The following is a 22,985-nucleotide window of genomic DNA, read 5'->3' as shown; positions in this document are numbered from 1 at the left end:
CTGGACCAGTTCTCCTGTTCCACCATCAGGATGTGGTCCAGCATGGTCCTGCTGGACCAGTTCTCCTGTTTCACCATCAGGATGTGGTCCAGCATGGTGGAACCTGCAAGGTCTTCCCTGAAAGAGACGTTGTCTGGATGGGAGCAGATGTTTCAGCATTGATGGAGCTTCCCAGATGTGGAAGCTGCCCACGCCATTGGCACTTTTTTTTTTTTCAATGAAATAATAAATGTATAATAGAATAAAAATAAATAAATAAATTAATGTCTGTGTTACTTTGATGAAAAATATACACGAGACAGAATGCAATGATTTACAAATCTTAAAACAGATTTTTTATTCCCAACACAAGACAGAAGAACAGCACACCTGTCTGGATGTGGTGCGCATGGGCTGATAAGCAGCACAGCAGTAGTGGGCTGTGAGCTCCTGTGGAGGAAAAGCTTATCGATGAGTCAGCATTCTGTCTGAAAGCTACGCCACACTATCAGAGAACTACACACACATTGTTTACCTAAAACAGTCACACAGAACAACAATAGAACTAATATGAACCTGTAAATCCCTTTTCTGGTGCCGAAAGTCTGTTGCTGCCATCTGTCACTGTCTTTGCGTTCTAATTTTATGTTCTATTTCAGGAAGTTACAGCCGCCAAGAGATTAGAAATGAAAGATAGCCCTTTGGTTAACACTGTTAAATTTAGACCACGGTTTACTAGCGAGCTGTTCCAGCGTGTAGAACAGAAATACAACCAACTCTGTGGATAAAAACAATAAAAATAGATCAGAGCAGCAGAAAGATGAAGAAGACACCGGCTATGCATTAATCTGCTGCCACTGTCTAGTTGGTAAAAAAAGATCCCTGATTGCAGTGCCCCAGATGTGGACAATATCTGCTCTGGGATGCTGGAGGCTCTGCATATTGTAGGCGGTCTTGGATGATACCCCTTTTCTTTTTGTTTCTCAAGTCCAGTTTTCAGACCCCTTACCTGCCTGTCTTAAGCTTGTTCCATCCTCCATGAGAAGCAAGAACGTTTTTCTTGTTCTCAAGGCTCTGAGAAGAAAATGACCCATCGGCTGGCAGAACCTTTTTCTTGCGGGGCTCCGAGAAGTATCGTGGGATTGGTCAGACATGTGAGGTGGGCGTGGTTAACATGGTGAAGGCATGAAGCGGAGTTGCTGCTTTTGCGTTTTTGCTGTTGCAGGTAAAACGGATTGTTTTGATAAAACAGCTGATCAAGGTGGTGAGAAAGTGCCAACATTTTTACATGTGGCATTAAAACTCTCGGGCCCTGCCGCGTGTACAACCCACCCTGCCGCGTGCATGACGACCCGCCCTGCCGCGGACAAAGTTGCTCATTAAATATGAAACTAGAAACTCGGAGAGCGGAAACCTCCGCCAAGCACAATGTTAAAGAATCTTTTAAAACATCCCTCCCCGCTGCAGACCTGCTTCTCCTGGAGGATGGATGGACCTGATGAAAAATAATATTTTTCTTGTTCTTGCAGCCTCGAGAACAAGAACTCAGTTCTTGCTTCTCGTGGAAACGTTCTGTTGTGTTATGTTATTTGTTAAAACGTTGCGTAACAAGCTTTAGACGTGATCCTTCTCCAGAGCACCTGAGTCAGATTAACTTCCTCATCAAGTTCTTTGCAGCCTGTTAACAAGCCTTTATTTCATTCAGGTGTGTTCAGGTAGGGTTGACTATAAAACATGCAGGGCAGGGGGTCCTGAGGCCCGAATTGAAGAAAAGCTGATCTAGGACAACACCTGAGGAGTGGCAGACGGGGAAAGTGGTTCAGCCACAGAGGGATCATCATACCTCTCCACCTGCCTGGGTGAGTTTACTCCAGGGAGTTGACAAAGAGGGTTCAGCTGATTGTCCAACCTCAGATTCAGGAGTGTGGGTTGAATCCAGGTCTCGGATCAGTTGGCCAGATCTATATCCTTGCCAAGTTGCTGAGGGTTCAGCAGAGTTTGACCATCTACAGTTGCAACTAAAATGATTCCCCCACAGCCAATTAGGTTTAAGTGGAAAATGTACAAACTAGTAGCTGTTTGCAGTTTATGAATCAAACAAGAACCATTAAACCAGCTAATTTAACTTGTTTCCCTTTCAGCTTGTCTCTCTGAAGGGGTCACCACAGTGAATCACGAAATGATAAAACCCTCTGCATTTATTCAGGCTTAGGACCGGCCCTCAGAGAACAACCATGTCCATCTTGGGGCTGCAGCAGCGTGGGGGAGCAGGAACCACTGCCACCCCAACACAGCAAATATATGTGATTTCTCCAAATTCAACAGTAAACGCCACTTTCAATGACCACTGCAGTCTCAATGCAATTCAACAGAAGTCCCCATAAGCAATTCATTGGTGCATCAGGTGTGCCTGCACCTCAGATACCTGGACTATTGACCGTGATAATGGATTGCATGTTTGAGACACTCTGCAAAGAGAACTGTCAAAGCCTTCAGAGGCGAGATCATTGCGGTATATCTGGAGGAGGAAGAAAGACGCCTACGCTGACAAGCACAGTGAAGCATGGCGGTGGATCAGTGATGCTCTGGGCTGCTTTGCTTCCTCAGGCAGAGACCAAGATGGATTCAATCATGAATCAGGAAATACTGGCGGAAAATAGCATCTGTGAGAAAGCTGAAGCTTGGCCATCATTGGACATTCCAATGATCCCAAGCAGACCTCAAAGTCCACCAAAACCGGGTTTTCCAAGAAGTTCTGGGAGACCTTAGAGCGGCCATTGCAGTCGACCCGTCTGAAAGTATTGACTGGGATTTGAAAAAAGCAGTTGCAGCATACGAACCAAGAACATAACGAACTGGAGACCTTTGTCCGTGAGGACTGGGCTGAGATTCCACAGGAACGTTGCCAGACTAGCTGTCTGGCTATGCAGCATGTCTGCAGTGGGTCATAAAAGCAAAGGTGTTCTCTACTAACTCCTAGAAATGCTCTTCATGAAGGGGCTGAATCATGTTGACTTGGCAGTGGTCACTGAAAGTGGCATTTTCTGTTTAATTTGGAGAAACCATATATTGTGTTGAGCAGTTTAAATGGTTCTTGTTTGATGTTTATTGCAAACAGCTGCTGTTTTGTACATTCAGACAAAAACCAGTGGGGGTTGCATCTGTTTCTGTTTGTGTGGACATGTAGACTGGACCCCTCAGAAAATTCTGTGGAAATATGGGGTACCAGACTCGCCGATGTGGACTATTAGATCACTGTAAATCCAAAATCAGAGTTGTATCCTCATCTTCGGCACAAAATATTCCACCAGTAGGTGGGTGCGGACTAAAGATTTCAGTGCTACGCGCATAAACCTGGATGAACCCACGAGTGATAGCCTTAAAGGGCTGTGTGTATACTCATAGAATCTTGGATTACAGTACATAACCAATGATCTTCTTCAGCAGCAGTGGGGAGCTGTAGCAGCAGTGTGATGGAGAGACAGCTGAGCTGAAAGGCAAGGCTTTGCATTGACTGGTCTAGCAGTGTCTCAGTCCGCAGCTCTAGTCACCAGATTTCAGCTCTGCCTTGAAAGATGAAATTGCATAGACAAATAGCTAAAATTAGCTTCCTGCAGAAGGAAGCTGGGATGGGCCTGGATAATCAGGAGAGGGAGGTACTCTGTATAGAAAGGAGTCAGCTCAGGTGGTTCAGGAACATCACATCAAAAGGATCCAACAGTCTATGAGGTTCTGCACACTGACTCATTCATTTGAGTCAGGGGTGTTGGAGCACGAAAACATCAAAAACCTGCTGGACAGCAGCCCCTGTAGGGCTGTTTTAAAAAATCCTGTCCTACGGCGAGGAGGTAGTGGGGCAGATCCCAGAGTTGCTGGACGGATAGTATATCCTCTTTGATTTGGGAACACCCAGGGATAACCCAGGAGAAGATGGAATGCAGCAAGACAGATGGATGGATGGATGGATGGAAAGATTAATGGATGGATGGATTATTGGATGGATGGAAGGATTAATGGATGGATGGAGGAATGGATGGATGGATGGAAGGATTAATGGATGGATGGATGGAAGGATTATTGGATGGATGGAAGGATTAATGGATGGATCGATGGATTAATGGATGGATGGATGGATTAATGGATGGATGGAAGGATGAATGGATGGATGGATGGATTAAAAGGAATGATTATTTAATTACTTAATGGAAGGATTGTAGTAGTTCTGACTTGCTATCTTGATTTTTTTGAAAGTACAAAGTCTTCTCGCATAGATATTACCTCAAATTAGGTATTTTTTTCTGAGGATTTCATGCCAGTTCAGAGGGTGTGTTGCAAGGAAGATTTTTCTGCATATTTCTGCTCTTTCAAGGCTTGTTATGATCAGTCTCCATGGCAACGAAAGACTTGTTTACAATCGGGATCAACTGATTAACCTTTCCCAAATCAGGATTATCAGTGAAACAACACATCAAATCCTGATGGAGTTGAAAAGAAAGAGGAGAGGATGCAGAGCGGGAGTCAGAGAGCGAAGACAGCGATGGAGATTTAAACCATTTCTCCCTACCGTTGTCAAAGGGTAATGTGAGATCGCTAGCTAACAAAACGGAGGAGCTTGAGATGCTAACAAGGTCTCAGAAAGAATACAGAGAGTGCAGTATTGTGCTTCACTGAGACATGGCTGCATGAACACATCCCTGACTGTAATGTGTCTGTACCGGGCTTTAAAATGATCCATGCAGATCGCAGTAGACAACACAGCGGAAAGCTAAAGGGTGGTGGAATTGCAGTGCTGGTTAACCAGTGTTGGTGTCATCCTGGACATGTTACTGTCAAGGAGAAGATATGCACAAGGGACATGGAACTGTTAGCTGTGAGCTTCCATCCATATCATTTACCCAGAGAGTTTACCTGTGTTATTCTGGTAGCGGTTTATATAATACCTGGTACCACACCAGACACAGCCTGTGAGGTCATCAGCTCCGTTGTTGCTCGGCTACAAACACAGCATCCAAACTCATTCATGGCGATCTCTGGAGACTTCAACAACATCTCTCTCTCTGCAACTCTACCAACATTCCACCAGTTTGTCAGCTGCTCCACCAGAGAAAATAAGATGTTGGACTTATTTTATGCAAATATGAATAATGGATACAGTTGTTCTGCCCTGCCTCCTTTAGGAAGATCTGACCATAATCTGGTTCTTCTCACCTCCACCTACAAGCCCATCTTTCAGCAGCAACCAGTCATCACAAAGACTATCAAAATCTGGTCTGCTGAAGCTGAAGATGCTCTTAGAGGAGGCTTTGAGGCTACAGACTGGAACGTCCTCTGTGAACCTCATGGAGACGACATCAACGCCATGACTGAGTGTGTGACAGGTTACATAAACTTCTGTGTGGACAGCATCGTCCCAACAAGAGCAGTGAGGTGCTTCCCCAATAACAAACCCTGGATCACCAGTGACCTGAAAAAGCTGCTGAACATCAAAAAGAAAGCCTTCAGGGATGGAGACAAGGAGTTATTGAGGGCAACAAAAAAACAACTTAAAACACAAACTAAGAAGTGCAAGGAGGACTACAGGAAGAAGTTAGAAAGTCAGCTCCAGCAGAATAACGTGAGGGATGTGTGGTCTGGAATGAAGAAGATCACCGGCTTCAAGTTAAAGGGGGACCAGCCTGATGGAGGTCTGGACAGAGCTAATGAGCTGAACATATTCTTCAACAGGTTTAGTTCACCCCCTACCTCCAGCCCAACAGACCACACACCCTCCATAAGCCCACTGCTTTCCTGTCACGCCTCCAATCTGTCACCCTGCAGCTCAGTCATGGACCAGAACACAGCTTCATCTCCCTCCACATCAGGACATCCTGAGACCTCCTAAAAAACAGTGCCTAAAAAACACAACCAGCTGAAACAAGTGACTACAGACCTTGTTTGTCTCCTGCAATCAGGTTATGAAGCAACTTGAGAAACTGAACCAGAACAAGGCTGCAGGTCCAGATGGTGTCAGTCCCAGAGTTCTCAAGACCTGCTCAAAACAACTATGTCCGATTCTCCAGCACCTTTTTAACACCAGTCTGAGACCAAATAGAGTCCCAGTGCTGTGGAAAACCTCCTGCCTTGTCCCAGTGCCTAAAAAACACAACCAGCTGAAACAAGTGACTACAGACCAGTTACCCTGACATCTCACATCATGAAAGTCCTGGAGAGACTCTTACTGGCTCACCTCAACAAGCAAGTAAACACCTTTCAGGACCCATTACAGTTTGCATATCGTAATGGACTTGGGGTTGAAGATGCCATCATATACCTGCTCCAGAGAGCACACTCTCATCTGGACCATTCAGGCAGCACTCTGAGGGTCATGTTCTTTGATTTCTCAAGTACTTTTAATACCATTCAGCCTGCTTTGTTACATGAGAAGCTCCATAAATTCCAGGTGGATACCTCCACAACCACCTGGATCTATGACTACCTCACAAACAGACCCCAGTTTGTGAGACTGAAAGGTTGTGTGTCTGAGATGGAGTCCTGTCATCTGCAGAAATACTCTGATGACTCTGCAGTTGTGGGGTGTATCAGGGATGGACAAGAAGCAGAGTACAGAGAACTGGTCAGTCAGTTTCTTAAATGGTGCGGTGACAATCATCTCATATTAAATACCAGCAAAACAAAAGAGATGATTGTTGACTTCAGGAGGAACAAGAATAAACAAAGCACTGTTTCCATCCTGGGAGAGGAGGTGGAGGTGGTGGAGGAATACAAGTATCTTGGAGTTCAGCTGGACAACAAACTGGACTGGAAATGCAACACTGACTACATCTACAAGAAAGGTCAGAGCAGACTGTACTTCTTAAGGAAGCTGAGATGGTTTAACGTCTGCACCAAGATGTTGCATATCTTCTGTAAGTCTGTTGTGGAGAGTGCAGTCAGCTTTGCAGCATCTGCTGGGGTAGTAGCATCAGAACCAGAGACTTGAAGAGAATCAACAAACTGATCCAGAAAGCTGCTTCTGTGCTTGGAGTAACTCTGGAGGCGCTGGAGCTGATTGTCCAAAGAAGAATGCTGCACAAGCTGATGAAGATGATGGAGGATTCTTCACACCCTCTCCACAACACAGTGAGGAAACAACAAAGTGTGTTCAGTGAGAGGCTTCTTCAGGTCCCATGTAAGACACAGAAACAGAAGATCATTCCTGCCAGCAGCCATCAGCCTCCGGAACAAAACCTCCTCTAGTTAATTATCATTATATACTACAATATTGAATTTCCCTTTGGTGATTAATAACGTGTTTTTCATTTCATTTCATTTTTCATTTCATTTCATTAATGGATGGCTAGATACCATACTCATCCATTCACAGGTAAAAACATGGATACAAGGAAGGCCTTGTAAGCAATGTGCATGTAAGATGTGAGCAGATCTCAGAACAATCGACTCAGTGTGCCAGTGGCACAGACTTAGCCAAAAATACACTGGAGGACAGAGGGTGGATTCTATGGTCTCATGATGAACTGAAGCTGTCAGCTGGATGACAGACGGCAACAACTTGGCCAAAAGGGACGTCACCACTTCAGTGGTGGAGCCACAGGCGGAGGCTGACTGCCTACCATCAGCAAATGTGACAACCACTGTGAGGGCTGAAGGAAAGCAGTTGTCCTGACATCACATCTCAATCTGTTTTCACATGAAACAGTGACAGTGGATGACTCCATCAGAGGAAATGGACAGTCACTCTGCTCTCTACTTTCCACAGTCCGACTCAGAGGATGTCTGTTTCTTTTTATCTCTTGACATCTGTCTAAAGAAGCATAAAAGACAACAAAAAAAAATCACAATAAAATAATGAATTAAACGGATTAAAAGCCAGATAAAAGGTACCAGAATATCCATTTCAAGGTCCCAGTCTTACCAATCCAGCCCTACAGGGTGGAGTTTGCTATCCATTCATTGTTTGAAATATTGAAATAATCATCCTGTCCTGTGAATCAGCAGAAGAGGCAGGAAAGGAAGGATCTGCTGGTTGTCCACCATTCTCCTCTGCTGCTGATCACCACCTTCTTCCTTATAATCCAACTTGTGGAACTGCTACAATATCATGCTGTTATGGAGCTAACGCATAAATGGCCATCTGGTGGATACCTCACCTTGAGGTTAGGGTACAACTGCTGAGGAAACACAACAGAAGTCAGGATTTACCAAAACCAAGCTGTACCAAACCACATCAAACCAAACCGTCCCATCCTGATCCAGACCCTCAGTTAAAACAGGGATTGGGGGCCACATGTCATTTAAGCAGGCTTCTTTTACATAGCATGGATTTGGTTGCCAACTTTAACCTCTTCTTTAGTCACTGGTTTGTTTATAGATATTGGATTCACCCCAGTATAACCACTACCTGATTGCTAAGCTGCAGCACCTGGAAGGCCTGCTGTCAGTCATGGGACCAACCACTTCCCAGTCAGTCAGAAATCCCATTCCAGTGAAACCAAATCCCAACTAATCTACTGTAAAGTTCTGCAGGAGGCACCAGAAGCTTTCATTGGGGTCAGTTTATGTTATTAGTTTGAAAAATGAAGAGCTGGAAGACTCCTCAATATTATGCGGGAACAAAAGTGTCATTATTAAATAAAAAAAAAAACTTAAATGTGTCATTAATTAATTCAATATTTCAATAAGAATTTATTGTTTAATCATACAATTAAATAATTACATAAATGCATCAAATAATTTAATTATTAAATGTATCATAAAATTATCTATCTATCTATCTATCTATCTATCTATCTATCTATCTATCTATCTATCTATCTATCTATCTATCTATCGTCTTTCGCACCTTGAAACAACTGGAGAAGAAAATCTGATGAAAACCCAAATCTCGGTGCGTTTAGGTGCACCGACTAACATGAAGCTGTGAGGATCCCAGAAGCGTAAAAGCTTCTCAAAACCACTTGAGTTCTTACCAACTGATCTATACATGAATGGAGTTTTGTTTGTATGGACCAGGCCATTCTATCGATCTATTGATTGATTTTCCCTCCATATTGCATTTCCTCCTTTGTTTCTCTGGAGCGTCTCTACCAAAGCCATGGGTTGGACTAGATCAGCGTGAAGCCCATGAGCAACTCGTCCTACCGCTTGTGTTGTTTGTTGTTGTTTAGTGTGTTGCAGAAGAGGTGTGTTAGAGGGAAAGTAAGATGGAAAGTTCCTTCATTCATTCATTCATTTTCCTAACCACTTCAGGGTGGCGGGGAAGCTGGAACCTATCCCAGCAGTCTTAGGGTAAAAGGCAGGGTACACCCTGGACCGCTCGCCAGTCCATCGCAGGCCAAGATGGAGAGTTAATCCCTCCAAACAAATGGATGAAGTAATCAGTGGGAATGTTGCTGGAGTGAAAGGAAGAAGTACATAAATGTTTTGTAACCAGCAGCTTTGCGTGATAAAGTAAAGGTAAATGCTCTGTAACTAGATTAAATGTTGTTAATGATTAACTAACATCACATTTAAATTACAATTGTTTAATTTTCAGTACAATCTAATGATTTAAAGTAGCTCCATGTAACTTTCTAACTTTTTCTGATTTTTTTTGGATGACACAGGGACATTCATTATGCACATGGAGCTGTAGTTGTCCTGCAGCATCCCCAGGCTTAGAAAGCACATCTAACCACAGCAGCAGTTTGTTTATGCACCATGTCACTCAAGCTTGAAACTGAAACAAAGTAAACCAACAGAACATTAAAATGGAAAAGCAAGAGAGAAGAGGACGGAGCATGAGACAAGACGAGAGTCGGCACCAGACTGACTTTAACTGGCTGGAGAGATTGCCAAGAAGGGACTTGATGAAGATGATGCTGGGTTAACAGACACTAAAATCTAAAGTTCAGTCGAGATTAAAGTGGCTTTTACTTAATGTTACACTGTATGGATAGAAAAACCCAAAAAGTTTCAACACTTGATTTTAGAGTGAGGTTAATGGCACTTTTTAGTCACCAGTAGGCTATAGAATAGTTTGTAAAAGCGGCATTGTTCATGCCATGTAGGGCTGGGCGATAAATCGGCTTTTAATATTATTTACGATCTGGGTTTTCAACGATCATAAAACTAAAAGGGTGTGATTATTTTTCTCTCTGCAGTTTCCTCTCCTGCTGTCTTCAGCTGCTAATCGAGCGTCTCTGGCATTGCAGCGCTGTGCTGTAAACTTCTCCCACAGCTGCTTTGGTTTCATTCAGACACTGTTGCCAACTTGCCAACTTTCCAAACCCCATTGACGACTTTTTTTGTGAAAGGCGACTAGCGACAAATCTCGCAGCTTTTACTGGAGTTATTAGTGACTTTTCTGGTGTTTTGGTGACTGACTTGAAGACACATATTGTTCTGCAGTTACTGTAAGGATGGAGCAGCGGGAGCCTCTCCCGTCCTAAAGCACTCCCAGGCGGCCAGTCTCAGTCGGCTCCGGCTGCAGGTCAATGTAGAATAACTGCAGCGAGTTAAACACTGTAATGTCCCTCCGTTACGGGGCGTTACCATAGCAACACGATAACCAGCTGGTTCAGATCAGCTGCCTTTTAACAGGTGAATGAGAGAAATGCGCTGCAGCCTGACAGCGGTTATTTGGCATAAAAACTATATCCAGGCCAATGTAAAATAGTTCCTATATAAGCGGTAAAAGCGGATTAAATAACTCGGAACCGTGCATTAGACAGTTATAATGCACGACACGGAGTCTAGAACACCCCGACGCGCGGCGTTGTTTATAAATACTGGATAATTGTGTTAAATAATAGAGATCTCAATTTCAGTAAAAATAATCTTTTTTTTTTGTTTTTGTCATGATCGAGCAGCCCTAATCCCACATATGTGGTTTCTTTATTTCCACTATTATTTACGCTTCAGCCAGAAGCTACTCCGCTAAAGGACAACTGGAAGTGTGCTAGATGTTTTTCTTCCGTTTCTAGATTCTCTACTCAGTTTGAAAAGAATTGTTCAAAATGATATTTATAATGTAGTTTCCGTAAAGAAGCCTCCCCAGTCCAGATGGAGATCTTAGCCTTTCCATGTGTTTTCTCTGCTACCAATCCAGAATACACATATAGGATTTACTCATTCTGCCCACAGCTGAGGAGCTTTAGTTGGAATGAGATTTCTGGGTTACTCTACTTTTCTTCTACATTTTTTTGTTATTATGGCATCAAAAGATATAAATAAGTAAAACTAAAAGACCTATCAGGTGTGCCCATCTGATTTAGATAATTTGTAGTGTTGGTAAAATAATAAGGGCAGAATAATTGTGATAATTGTGATGTCATGATTATTCCACTGCCTATAATCATACCAAACAAAAACCTATGATCATGATATTTTCTTATATTCATCCTAGTCTGTCTCCATTTTCTCTCCAGAGACAGAAAAGGCATTTGAGGCTCTAACAATGTGGCTGCATTTACAGGTTTCTGAAGGTATCACAGAGTTTAGATTTGATTCACTAAGTCTCAGTGTATGCAGACGATGTGCTGCTGTTCAGCAAAGCCCCACGTTATTTTACGGAACAGTTTTACAGACTTCAGTGATAAACTTGGTTTAATGAGCATCAACTCAGTGTGTGTATTTGTGTATTTCAGTTACTCACATTGCACCAGCAGCTGGATTAGGGCCTGTCTCGGTCTGACATTGAAGCCGTTGTACTGGCTGGTCTGGCAGCGATACACCCCGCTCATCTCTCTTGTCACATTGCTGATCCTCAGGATGCCGTCGTAACTCTCCATCTGAGGTGAGCCGTCAGGCATCAGAGCTGTTGCCGCTGCGGCAGCAGCCCTGCTTTCCTCCACACGTGACCATAAAATGATTGGTTTAGGTTTTCCTGAGACCAGACACTGCAGGTCTACGGTGTCGCCCTCCTGAGCGACGAGTTTGGAGTGGCCGCTGGGGATGGTGAGCTCAGGAGGAACTACAGGGACAGAATGGAGATTTTAGAATCAAATAACCTGTAAATGTCAATTTTTCTCTATTATTTGGTTTCTATCTCTGTCGTTATCATCGTGGCTGTTTAACTTCTGTTTTTCTTTTTTTTTACATAATCAGCATGACAGTAATAATAAAAACCATGGTAAATCAACAAAAAAGCATTTGAAGATGGCTTGAAACAAAGTCTGAGTGGAGCTTTTTGTACAGCAAACAACATATATTGTAGATGATCTTAATTCATATCAAATCCAACAATATCACTGACAACAGAGGATGGTCATCGGCTCAATGACCATTTCATCTATATATAGATGTAGACCAATATTTTGTTACATCCCTAGCAACACTGTAAGTATGTATTTAAATGTAGTCTGCATGTGTATACTCTGTGTACATCCAGGTGCGTCTCAATAGAATAGAATACCATTAAATGCTGATATTAGCAGTAAATCAATCTAAAAAAACTAAACAAATGGTTTTAAATAGATTTATCACACCAGTAGATTTCAGGTCTTTATTTCTTTTCATCTTTATGCTTATAAGTTACAGTTTCTGAAAACTTAACAGTAAGTGACAATAATATGCGCGTTTCTATCTTTGAATAAATTTCATAACAAAAAAACCCTCAAAAACAAAACTTTCTGGTGATTTTTCAGATGCATCTTTATGTGTATGTGTGTGTGCAAATGAAGAAAATGTGATAAAAACAAAGTTAATTATTAATTATAAACAGCGGAGATGGGATGGATTTTCATAGCATTGTTTCCCATCATTCTTTATTTTCACATTTTTTTAATTCTTTTACTTTCTGTTTGTTTGATTAGGTTGCTAATCCGAAAAATAATAACAGGCCTTTTAATAGCAGGTTTATGACTAAAAAGGTTTGTTACAAAGTAAAAATTCACCAAATAGTTTTGGTAAAAAACGGTCAAACATGAAGATGTTTGTGGATTTCTGACTAAAACTGGATATCTTTATTCATGATTTCTATCCTCTTGTTCGACACTGTCATCAGTAAAATACAGACTATGTCCTCGAGCATTCATCAGTAGGACATGGAGACCAGTTTTTGCCTTGCAGGGTGGAATAGTGCATTCAAGGCACTATCTATAATGTATGATGAGAAATATAATTTCATAGATATATGGACCATGATGAATGCTGTTGAATAATAAATGTTTGTGTCACACCGCTACACACCATCTATTCATTTCACCCTGATCTGAATATTTCCTTATGTCTTGGACTATATAGAAACCACAAGCTAATGTACAAAAAATGTCTAAATGAAGAAAAAAAAAGTGAACTAAACTCAAGTTAACCTAATAACATGGTTTCATAAACTTTGAACTGTGACATTTTGATTTGATGATTATTAAATCATTTCTCGTAATAATGCAACAGCAAAGAAAACAGCAATAAAGGCGTTTCAGATGCGTCCCACCAGAAGGAGGCCTGAGGGCAGACGTGCGACTTCCTACACCTCAGTGTTTCCCCCTGGAAAGCTGGGGGAGACGGAGGTCTGGGAATCTGTTGCCCTGGCAACCCAGCAGAGAAGAGAGGTATGGATATATATCAAGTTTGACAGATTACGACTTATTACTAACAACCTTGAAGGAAAGAAGTTCAGAGGTTTTTCTGTGATACTGTGTTCAAATCCAGTTTCAGTGAAGAGCTTTAAGCTGCAGGTTATGATGGCAGTGCAGTGTTTCCTGCAGTAATTTATCTGCAGCTGAAGCATACAGCTTTGCACCAGATGTGACTAGAACCATTACCGAGGACGTTTAAACGCAGAGGGAGAAATCCTCACATTTGCAGACATGCTGAAATCGGACTCTGACGGCTACTTGCATAAAGACGGAAGGAAAACAAAGCAATGGCACTGTGGTGGTTTATTTAACAGATCAAAACTTTAACATTTCCTGGAAGAGCAAACTTCTGCGTTAGAATCAGAAGAGTGAAAACTAACAGGGCTGCAACTAAATATTTTTTTCGATTAGTCCTAATTATTTCTATCCCGCCCACCATCTGTGCTCCCAGGTGACGCAGCTCTTTTTACTGGTTCCAGTATGTTTTACCCCACTCTCTCTATCTGCATCATATGAATCCCCTGATTCCCAGTCAGTTCCAACATGATGTCCTTTAGGAAGTTAAAAGAACAACTCCTGAACCAGCTGAATATTAAGTTTAAGCTTAACAGCTTACTACTAATTTATTTTGAAACATTCAAACTCAGCTATAGTGTCATATCCAAGCTGTACAGAATTTGCATCAAATGAAAACAAAATAAATAAAATATTTCAATATCTTAATTTTTGTAGAATTGCATTGAAATGATTATTTACATCCTGAAAAAGCCTTTGTAGGTAAACAAGGGCCAGAATCCTTTAAAACATTCCTGAATCCAAACGGTGATCCGGATCAGCACCAGAATTAAATCACTTCTTCCTTTTCACATTTCCAACAACTCCTGAACATTTCATAAAAATCTATCCATAACTTTCTGAGATATCTTGAACACAAACAGATAAACGGCGGTAAAAACAGAAGCTCTTTGGCAGAGGTAACAACAGCACATTGTTACTTGCTAATTAATGTGCCCATGGGGGCACTCACATTATTGAGATCCTGTTCGGCTATTTTTATTATTATTCTGCCAAACTTTGCCGTGCTACTACTTCTGCACCGTTCAAGTCACTTCAATCATTCAGATCTTAAACTGTGCAGCTCCTTCAGGACATGTGTGCTATGATTTTTTTTAAAATTTGAAATCTTTGTAGTTTTTGAGATATTTAGAATTTTGTAAAAATAAATTCAGCCTTGTGATTGGATGAAAGTCCTTCAAACCCAATCCAAATTGGATGTTGAAAAAATTCAGCTCGGCGATTGGTCAATTTTTGCATTATGAGCTGAAAACAGCTTTAACAGGGGTTCGGAGCTCTGCACCAGTTTGCAGTGTCCGGTTCGTCTCGGTCCCGGTCTTCATTGTCTTTTCTTGCAAAATCTTTGAAACGCTACTCCTCCTACACCGTTTGTTTCAGTTCAACCATTCAAGTATCAAACTCTTCAGCCCATTCATGAGGTATGTTCTACGACTTTTGGTCTTTGTAACATTTAAACTTTTTAATTTTTTCAAGTTTTTGTCAATGTATTGAAATCCGTTCCTGTGATTGGACGAAACAGAATTCAGCTCAGCGATTGGTCCATTTTGTACACAGGTACACATACAAGGCACTGGTTCAAATGAAGCATTTAACATACAACTCTGTTGTCGTTTGTCAACTGTTGCTTGTGTGATGGTGTGCAGTTCTGCAGGCTGCTCAATGTGAACTATTGGTCTCAGCTGCACACTTCAAGGAGCAAAGGAATTTATTTGCAAATGTCACAGTTAAATATGAAGGATTTGTTCCAACAATGCTCCCTGCAACATTTCAAGACTTTGATAAATCTTAAACACATTAAAAAAGAGTTGTTTACATTAAATAAAGTCTGTCACATCTTTACTGGAGTTTAGATCAACCTCGCACATGTTTTTGCAATCCCGCTAATTACACCCTGCTGGAAGTGAAAAAAAAGGCATTCCCATCCCAATTGGAAAAAATTTGAGCGCTTTTTCCAAGGTGTAACTAAGAGAGCTGGTGGCCTAGTGAGTAAGTCAGTGTGCTTCAATACAGAAGTTCATGGGTTCAAACCTGATGTGAGGCAAAAAATGTCAGATGTGCTTTTTTTTCAATTTCTCATACTCATGCAATTCCATTTCAATCATTCAACATAGTTCAATAAATGGGCATTCATATTTGCTATTGTTTCAATAATAGCTGGTTCTAGTGCTAACTTTGCCATCTGTAACGCTGGACACCATGACTCCGGGGTGTTCTTGTTTCAGATGCTCATGCATGACTGTCGTCCTGCCGTGGTACGCCAACTCTGCATGGCAGACGACACATTTCACCTGTTTGACACTTTTTTTTAGCGTGAAACATCCCCAAACTTTGGAAATAGGTTGCGCCAGAGTCCTCCAATGAGAGTTGTGACACTCCCCTAGACTTCTATAGAAAGAATGGAATGCGAATATATATCTATATCTATATCTATATCTATATATATATATATATATATATATATATATATATATATATATATATATATATTTATATGTATATATATATATATATATATATATATATATATATATATATATATATATACATACATATATACATATATATACATATATATATATATATATACATATATACATATATATATATATATATATATGTATATATATTATACACACACACACACATATATATATATATATATATATATATATATATATATATATATATATATATATATATATATATATATATATGTATATATATATGTATATACATACATATATATACATATACATATATATACATATACATACATATACATATATACATATACATATATATACATATATATACATATATATATATATATACATATATATATATATATATACATATATATATATATATATATATATATATATATATATATATATATATATATATATATATATATATATATATGTATATATATATTATACACACACACACACACACACACACACACACACACACACACACTACTGGTGTGTACCATCTCGTTTCTGTTGAATATGATTAATTTAGTCTCTGCTGCTTCCAAAAATAAAGCTTTGATAAATTATATAGACAGTATAGTAATCAATACACATTATTGGGTCTTACTGAGGAAAAATTGGGGGGAAAATTGATGTACTTGCGCTGACTCCCGCCAGAACTCATTGAAATGGACTGACAGCATTGAGCTTTTTGGAATTACTGAGAGCTACATGAACCACGTGAAGGCGTGTCAGCAAGTTCAAAGAGTGTCATAACTCTCTTTCTAAATGGCACTGGGTTGCGCCGCTGTCAGTTTCTTCCTTTTTGTTTAAACAAAGACGTTGCACAAAATGACAATACTGCCCTAAAAAAATTCCTGTGGTGCTTTGTGTCATTTGCTTGGTGTTTAGAGTTCTTATACTGTCTGAAAAGTCGTGGTTGGTAAATGGCGTTAAGTTGCCTGGTGCAGTGTTTTATTAGCAAAGCCGTTACGGGCGTTTATAAAGCCACGTGTCAAAAATGAAATTTCCCATAGATGAATTTTCACTGTCGATGTTGTTGACTTTGTCGACAAATCGTTGCAGTCTTACTAATAATACAAAGAAAATTTTTTAAATACGTTTTTAAAACAGGAACCTGATTAATCGTCCAAATTTTTGTAAAATAAAAAATTTGGTGCAGCAGGAAAACTTTTTTTGTATTGGCAAAAATATTCTTACAGTTAATTAAATACATTGTAAATTAATAATAATTGCTCTAAATACTTAAAAATACCAAGTAAGCACACAGTGAGGAAATAAAGATGTTGCAAACTCAGTTCATCAAAATTTAGGTCTGTGAAAATGTAAACAAACATTCACTTCCCAAATGTTGCCAGACATATGTTAGAATAAGAGGAGATGCTAATGATGCTAAACATCACCCTGGAACTCCTTTTTACATATGCTAACAGCTGCTAATGATGCTAAACATCACCCTGGAACTCCTTTTTACATAGACTAACAGCTACTAATGATGATAAACATCACTCTGGAATTCCTTTTTACATAGACTAACAGCTGCTAATGATGCTAAACATCACCCTTGAACCACTTTTTACAGATGTATTGCTGCATCAGATCCACAGTCAGCTCATATTTTCCTTACAATGATAAAATGTCTTAGTTTCATCATCTGATAGGACGTTTATCTCCTGCTGGGAATAAAATATGGGTAACCCAACTTTCTTCCATTTCGGTTAATACAACCGTTAGGGTCTCACCTGTAGTGGATGAAATGTTGACATCGATACTTATTTCTGGAATACCACCGTTCCTCAGTGATGCTACACAGGTGTAAGTGCCAAAGTCGGTGAACTTGAGGTCAATGATGTCAAGGTTTGTGGTCCCTGGTGAGAGGCTGGTCCCTGTGTGGGTGATGACCATCCGCTCAGAGCTCCTCAGAGGCCGACCGTTTTTCAGCCAGCTGAACTGAAGCTCCTCTGGGGGTGTAGCCTCCACCTGGCAGCTGATCTTCACCTCCCGACCGATCTGAATATTGTCTTCATTATGATATGGGTCTGGTGTGATCCAGAATCGACCTTTACGAAGACCTTGAGATAAAAGGAAGGAAAGGTTTTCCTTGAGGTGAGCAGTAAAAGTTTTTAAAAAATTTGCTTCGGTTCATTCTGGGTCAAAATACAAAGCAGCTCATTTATTCATCTGCTGTGTTCTCAGTCATTGCTTTCGTTTCGATGTCTCACTACGGGACACGCCTCCCTGCGTGTTCATCAGAAGCATCTGTCTCATTACACCAATCCGGATTGGCTGGTATTTGTGACATTTACATTACGCTACCTTTAAGTAGCTTGCACTACGACGCAGCGCCATTCAATTACCTCTTCTCGCTTCGGACAGAGCATATCTAAGTTGTTGACAGCTAGCTAGCTTAACTCTCCATGGACGGATTCTTCCAAGTTTTCTGTTGCCAAGCGCTAGCTGCACCTTTCCGGTTTCTCAATAGACTGAGACACATAACTGTGAAGTTATTTTTGGCCTGGCTGTAGCAAACCAGCTAAATAATAATTTAGAATAGCACTCCTGCTATCTCTAAATGGCTTGAAACCTCCCTCGCACCTGAGGGGACAGGGACTCTGAGGCTCATTCCTATGTCTGTGGGAACAATATTTCGGGTTTTGCAGGAACGGGCCAGATGGCTCAATCTGATTAACCTATCTGACAGAGAAAAGGAGGATATCCTGGACATGCTGATCGTTCCAGCCGGCTTTTTTGGCACCCTACTGGCTTCAATGCTGGTCACAGTTTCACACTAGCCTCCTTCCCTTGTTGCGACAAATCTTCGGCAAAACAAAGATTAGTTCCATGCATAGTTGTATGATTTCTGGCAGCTCTCCAAACTTCCTCTCTGTATGACCTCATGGAAAAACGCACTGACAGCTCTTGGTTTAGCAGCATTTGGCATGCGCTTACCCAGGCAGTGAGCCACAACCACAGAAGCACCATGGCACCATTTGTCTCTGGAAAAATTTCATGACACAGCTCCAAACCTTTTCTTTTACGTTTTCATTTAGGTCCTCAGCAACTCCATAGATCCATAGGTTCCATCTTCTTGTATTGTTTCCAGCTCGTCCGTGCACACGTGACATTTTTCCATCTTTCCTTCCTCCCCCTTTAACTAAGTATCTAGACCTTTTTGGGGTGTTCTTTGTGTTGTCACAGGCAAATTCCACTGTTTTTTAGTCCTATTTTCAAAGTTTGTTAATCTATTAGAGTTCTCACTCACCATTTTCTCCAGGGTGTCGGAATGGTCATTTATGAGCTTGGAGATAACAACAGTATCTTGCTGTGAGAAGCTTCTCTTGTCTCAAATAGAGCTTTTGTTGCAGCAGGAGACTTGGAAGGGGGTTACCGGTAAAGGTGTTTGACGCGGGAAGGGTAACCGGAGGTTGCATAGTCGCATAGTCATGGCACAAGGATATCAGGGGGTTGCTTGATGAAGCTTCAAACAGGCTTGTTTTAGTTTTCTGCATTTTTTCCTGTCACAGCTCAACATTTAAATCACTGTCTATTATCTGAGGGAAGACTGTAGATAAATCTCAAATTACAAGTGGGCTTCCTTCTTTTAACCTGCATTTATTTTGCCAGAACTCGGCTAAGTTAAACTTACTTAGCAACCATCTTAGACCCTTCTTCCCAATGAACTTCATTTCAGAACTTCAGGTAACATCACGGAAACTCCGTCCATCTTTTATTTACAGTTTATGGTCATGACATGGGGGTCCTGACCCGGTGGCCGAGTCTCCAGGTTCCAGACCCGAGAGTCGAGTCTCCAGGTTCCAGACCTGGTGGCCGGGTCTCCAGGTTCCAGACCCGGGAGCCGAGTCTCCATGTTCCAGACCTGGTGGCCGAGTCTCCAGGTTCCAGACCTGGTGGCTGGGTCTCCAGGTTCCAGACCTGGTGGCTGGGTCTCCAGGTTTCAGACTCGGGAGCCGAGTCTCCAGGTTCCAGACCTGGTGGCCGAGTCTCCAGGTTCCAGACCCGGGAGCCGAGTCTCCAGGTTTCAGACCCGAGAGCCGAGTCTCCAGGTTCCAGACCCGGGAGCCGAGTCTTCAGGTTCCAGACCTGGTGGCTGAGTGTCCAGGTTCGAGACCCGGTAGCCGAGTCTCCAGGTTCCAGATCTGGTGGCCAAGTCTCCAGGATCCAGATCTGGTGGCCGAGTGTCCAGGTTCCAGACCCGGGAGCCGAGTCTCTAGTTTCCAGATCTGGTGGCCGAGTCTCCAGGTTACAAACCTGGTGGCCGACTGTCCAGGTTCCACACCCGGGAGCCGAGTCTCCAGGTTCCAGACCCGAGAGCCGAGTCTTCAGGTTCCAGACCCGGTGGCTGAGAGTCCAGGTTCGAGACCCGGGAGTCGAGTCTCCAGGTTCCAGACCTGAGAGCCGAGTCTTCAGGTTCCAGACCTGGTGGCCGAGTGTCCAGGTTCCAGACCCGAGAGCCGAGTGTCCAGGTTCCAGACCCGAGAGCCGAGTCTTCAGGTTCCAGACCTGGTGGCCGAGTGTCCAGGTTTGAGATCTGGGAGCCGAGTCTCCAGGTTCCAGACCTGGTGGCCGAGTGTCCAGGTTCGAGACCCGGGAGCCGAGTGTCCAGGTTCCAGACCTGGTGGCCGAGTGTCCAGGTTCGAGACCCGGGAGTCGAGTGTCCAGGTGTTTACCAACACTAACACTCTTCTCTTTGCTACCAAACAAAATCATCTCAGTTTTATCTTGATGAAATTGTAAAAAAATTCTCTCCTCCAGGTGTTTATTTGCTCCAAACACTGACAGTAAGTCTGCTGGACGGCAGTCGTCTGGTACCAAAGACACTTAAAGTTGTATATTGTCTGCATAACTGTGATAATCAATACAAAAGTTTGGTCGTATTTCATCCAAAAGGAGCGGATACATGTTGAACAGAGGAGGTCCAATGACTGATCCCTGAGGTGCTCTGCAAGGGATTACTACTGATTTATTCTGATTCACTGTCACAAAATAAGTCTGAACTTCTAAAAAGGACCTGAACCAGTTAAAGCTGGGGTAGGTTATCTTGCTCAGGGACATTTTTTTTAAAACTCTGGGTGAAGTGGTTCCTCGTCCTGATAGTAGTCTATAAATTCTGTAATCATGAAGAATAAGAAATCTAGTTTAGACCCCTCAGTTTACTGTAAATCTGTAAAAACTCTGACCAATTCAAATGCTCCAACTGAAAAGGAGTTGTTAATTTCTTATAAAAAGGTTTGGATCACACAAGAAGCAAAACCAGCGGAGGAGGAGCCGATACAGGGCGCCACATTCAAATTTTGCTATCTCCCCAGTATTACCTACCCCAACTTTAAGGACCACTCCAAGGAGTATCAAGCCTTGTGTTAGTTAAAACAGACACAAACAAGGGAAAGTGTTTAGTTAATGTCCGGTTTCAGAGCTCATGTCTCACCTCTTACCAGAATGGTGGTGGATTTCTTAGCAGGGCTTCCTACATTGTTGGATGCCTCACAGGTGTAGCTGCCTCCATCGTCCATGGTAACAACTGGGACCGTCAGCGTGCCACCGTTGACGATGCTCCTCTTTGGAAGTTCCTCTCCTCCCAGCCTGAACCATCTCAGTTTGGGGGGAGGGTCTCCGTCTAATACCACACACGCCAAAGTAATGGTCTCTCCAGGGTTGGCCACCAGGGGGTCATCCAGAAGGAGTTTTATAGATGGAGGAGCTGATGGGGATAAAACACCAAAAAAAGAAAAAACAATTCCCAATCAGAAGGGAAAATAGCAAAGTGTGATGTAAATTTCAGTTAAAAATGATAACTAAACATTTTTCTCAGTCGAGTCAACATTATGAATGGCAGTCAGAACCAAGGTTAAGGTTCTGTCCTGAATCTTAAAACTGTAGAATGATCAATATGTGTCCCATGATGAGCCACTGGGGGACGACCCATAATCCACTGGGAGATTATCCATAATCCACCGGGTGACATCCAATGATGCACTGGGAGGCGTCCCATGATGCACTGGGAGGCGTTCCGTTGTGTACTGGGATGAGTCCCATGATGCACTGGGAGGCGTTCCGTTGTGTACTGGGAGACGCCCCATGATGCACTGGGAGGCGTCCCATGATGCACTGGGAGGCGCCCCATGATGCACTGGGAGGCGTCCCATGATGCACTGGGAGGCGTTCCATTGTGTACTGGGAGACGCCCCATGATGCACTGGGAGGCGTCCCATGATGCACTGGGAGGCGTTCTGTTGTATACTGGGAGGCGTCCCATGATGCACTGGGCTGCTCTCTGCTCTCTTTACTCTCCTTATGGAAACATCTGACATTGTGTTTTTCTTCTTGACTTTTTTCTCTCTATAACTTTTTCTTTAGCTTTACGGTCCTCTAGACGATCCGGGTGATGAAGTGCGAGCCCTCCCTACAGAAAAGTGCTGAGTCTGGGTGCTTTCACACTGACAGCTTTAATTAAAACTTTTGATGGAACTGGTGACGGCTATCTGGATTTCATAACATGATGTTCAGTTCCTTGCAGATTATGGGAGGAATATCCCAAATAAAAATAATGCAAATATAATAACAGGCATATTGTAGTGGCTGATTTGAAGTTAGGGTGTTTTGCTGTCCTTGTGGTTCAGATCTCTGGTCTTCACTAAATGGAAATGAATGGTTATCATTTCAAGATTTTATTTGACATAAAAAATTAGGATCTTTCTTTAACCATGTTGATTATATTTAACGTCCAGGTAGATTTCTATTATCAAATGAATGAAAAAAATGATCTATATTAATATTTTAAAAGCTTTTCTCCTATGTGAATAAAACATGTTGACATGCTCCATACTGCAGTAACACACACTATAAAAGCACTGTGTTGCAG

The 22,985-nt window shown here is 41.9% G+C and overlaps 1 protein-coding gene across 1 annotated transcript in view; it reads right to left on the bottom strand.

Annotated features, from left to right (window-relative positions):
- mdga2a (MAM domain containing glycosylphosphatidylinositol anchor 2a) overlaps window positions 1–22,985 on the bottom strand; it is an 89,754-nt gene that overhangs the window by 29,854 nt on the left and 36,915 nt on the right. The window contains exons 6-8 of the mRNA XM_079262764.1: window positions 21,552–21,824; window positions 17,848–18,177; window positions 11,612–11,929 (exon numbers count right to left, since the gene is read on the bottom strand). Coding sequence (XP_079118890.1) covers window positions 11,612–11,929; window positions 17,848–18,177; window positions 21,552–21,824 — 921 coding nt within the window. The remainder of the gene's footprint in view (window positions 1–11,611; window positions 11,930–17,847; window positions 18,178–21,551; window positions 21,825–22,985) is intronic.

This window comes from Telmatherina bonti (assembly GCF_933228915.1).
Source record: "Telmatherina bonti genome assembly, chromosome: 22".
Taxonomy (NCBI): Eukaryota; Metazoa; Chordata; class Actinopteri; order Atheriniformes; family Telmatherinidae; genus Telmatherina; species Telmatherina bonti.
Note: the sequence above shows the minus strand (reverse complement) of the source record. Positions and strands in the feature narration are given on the sequence as shown.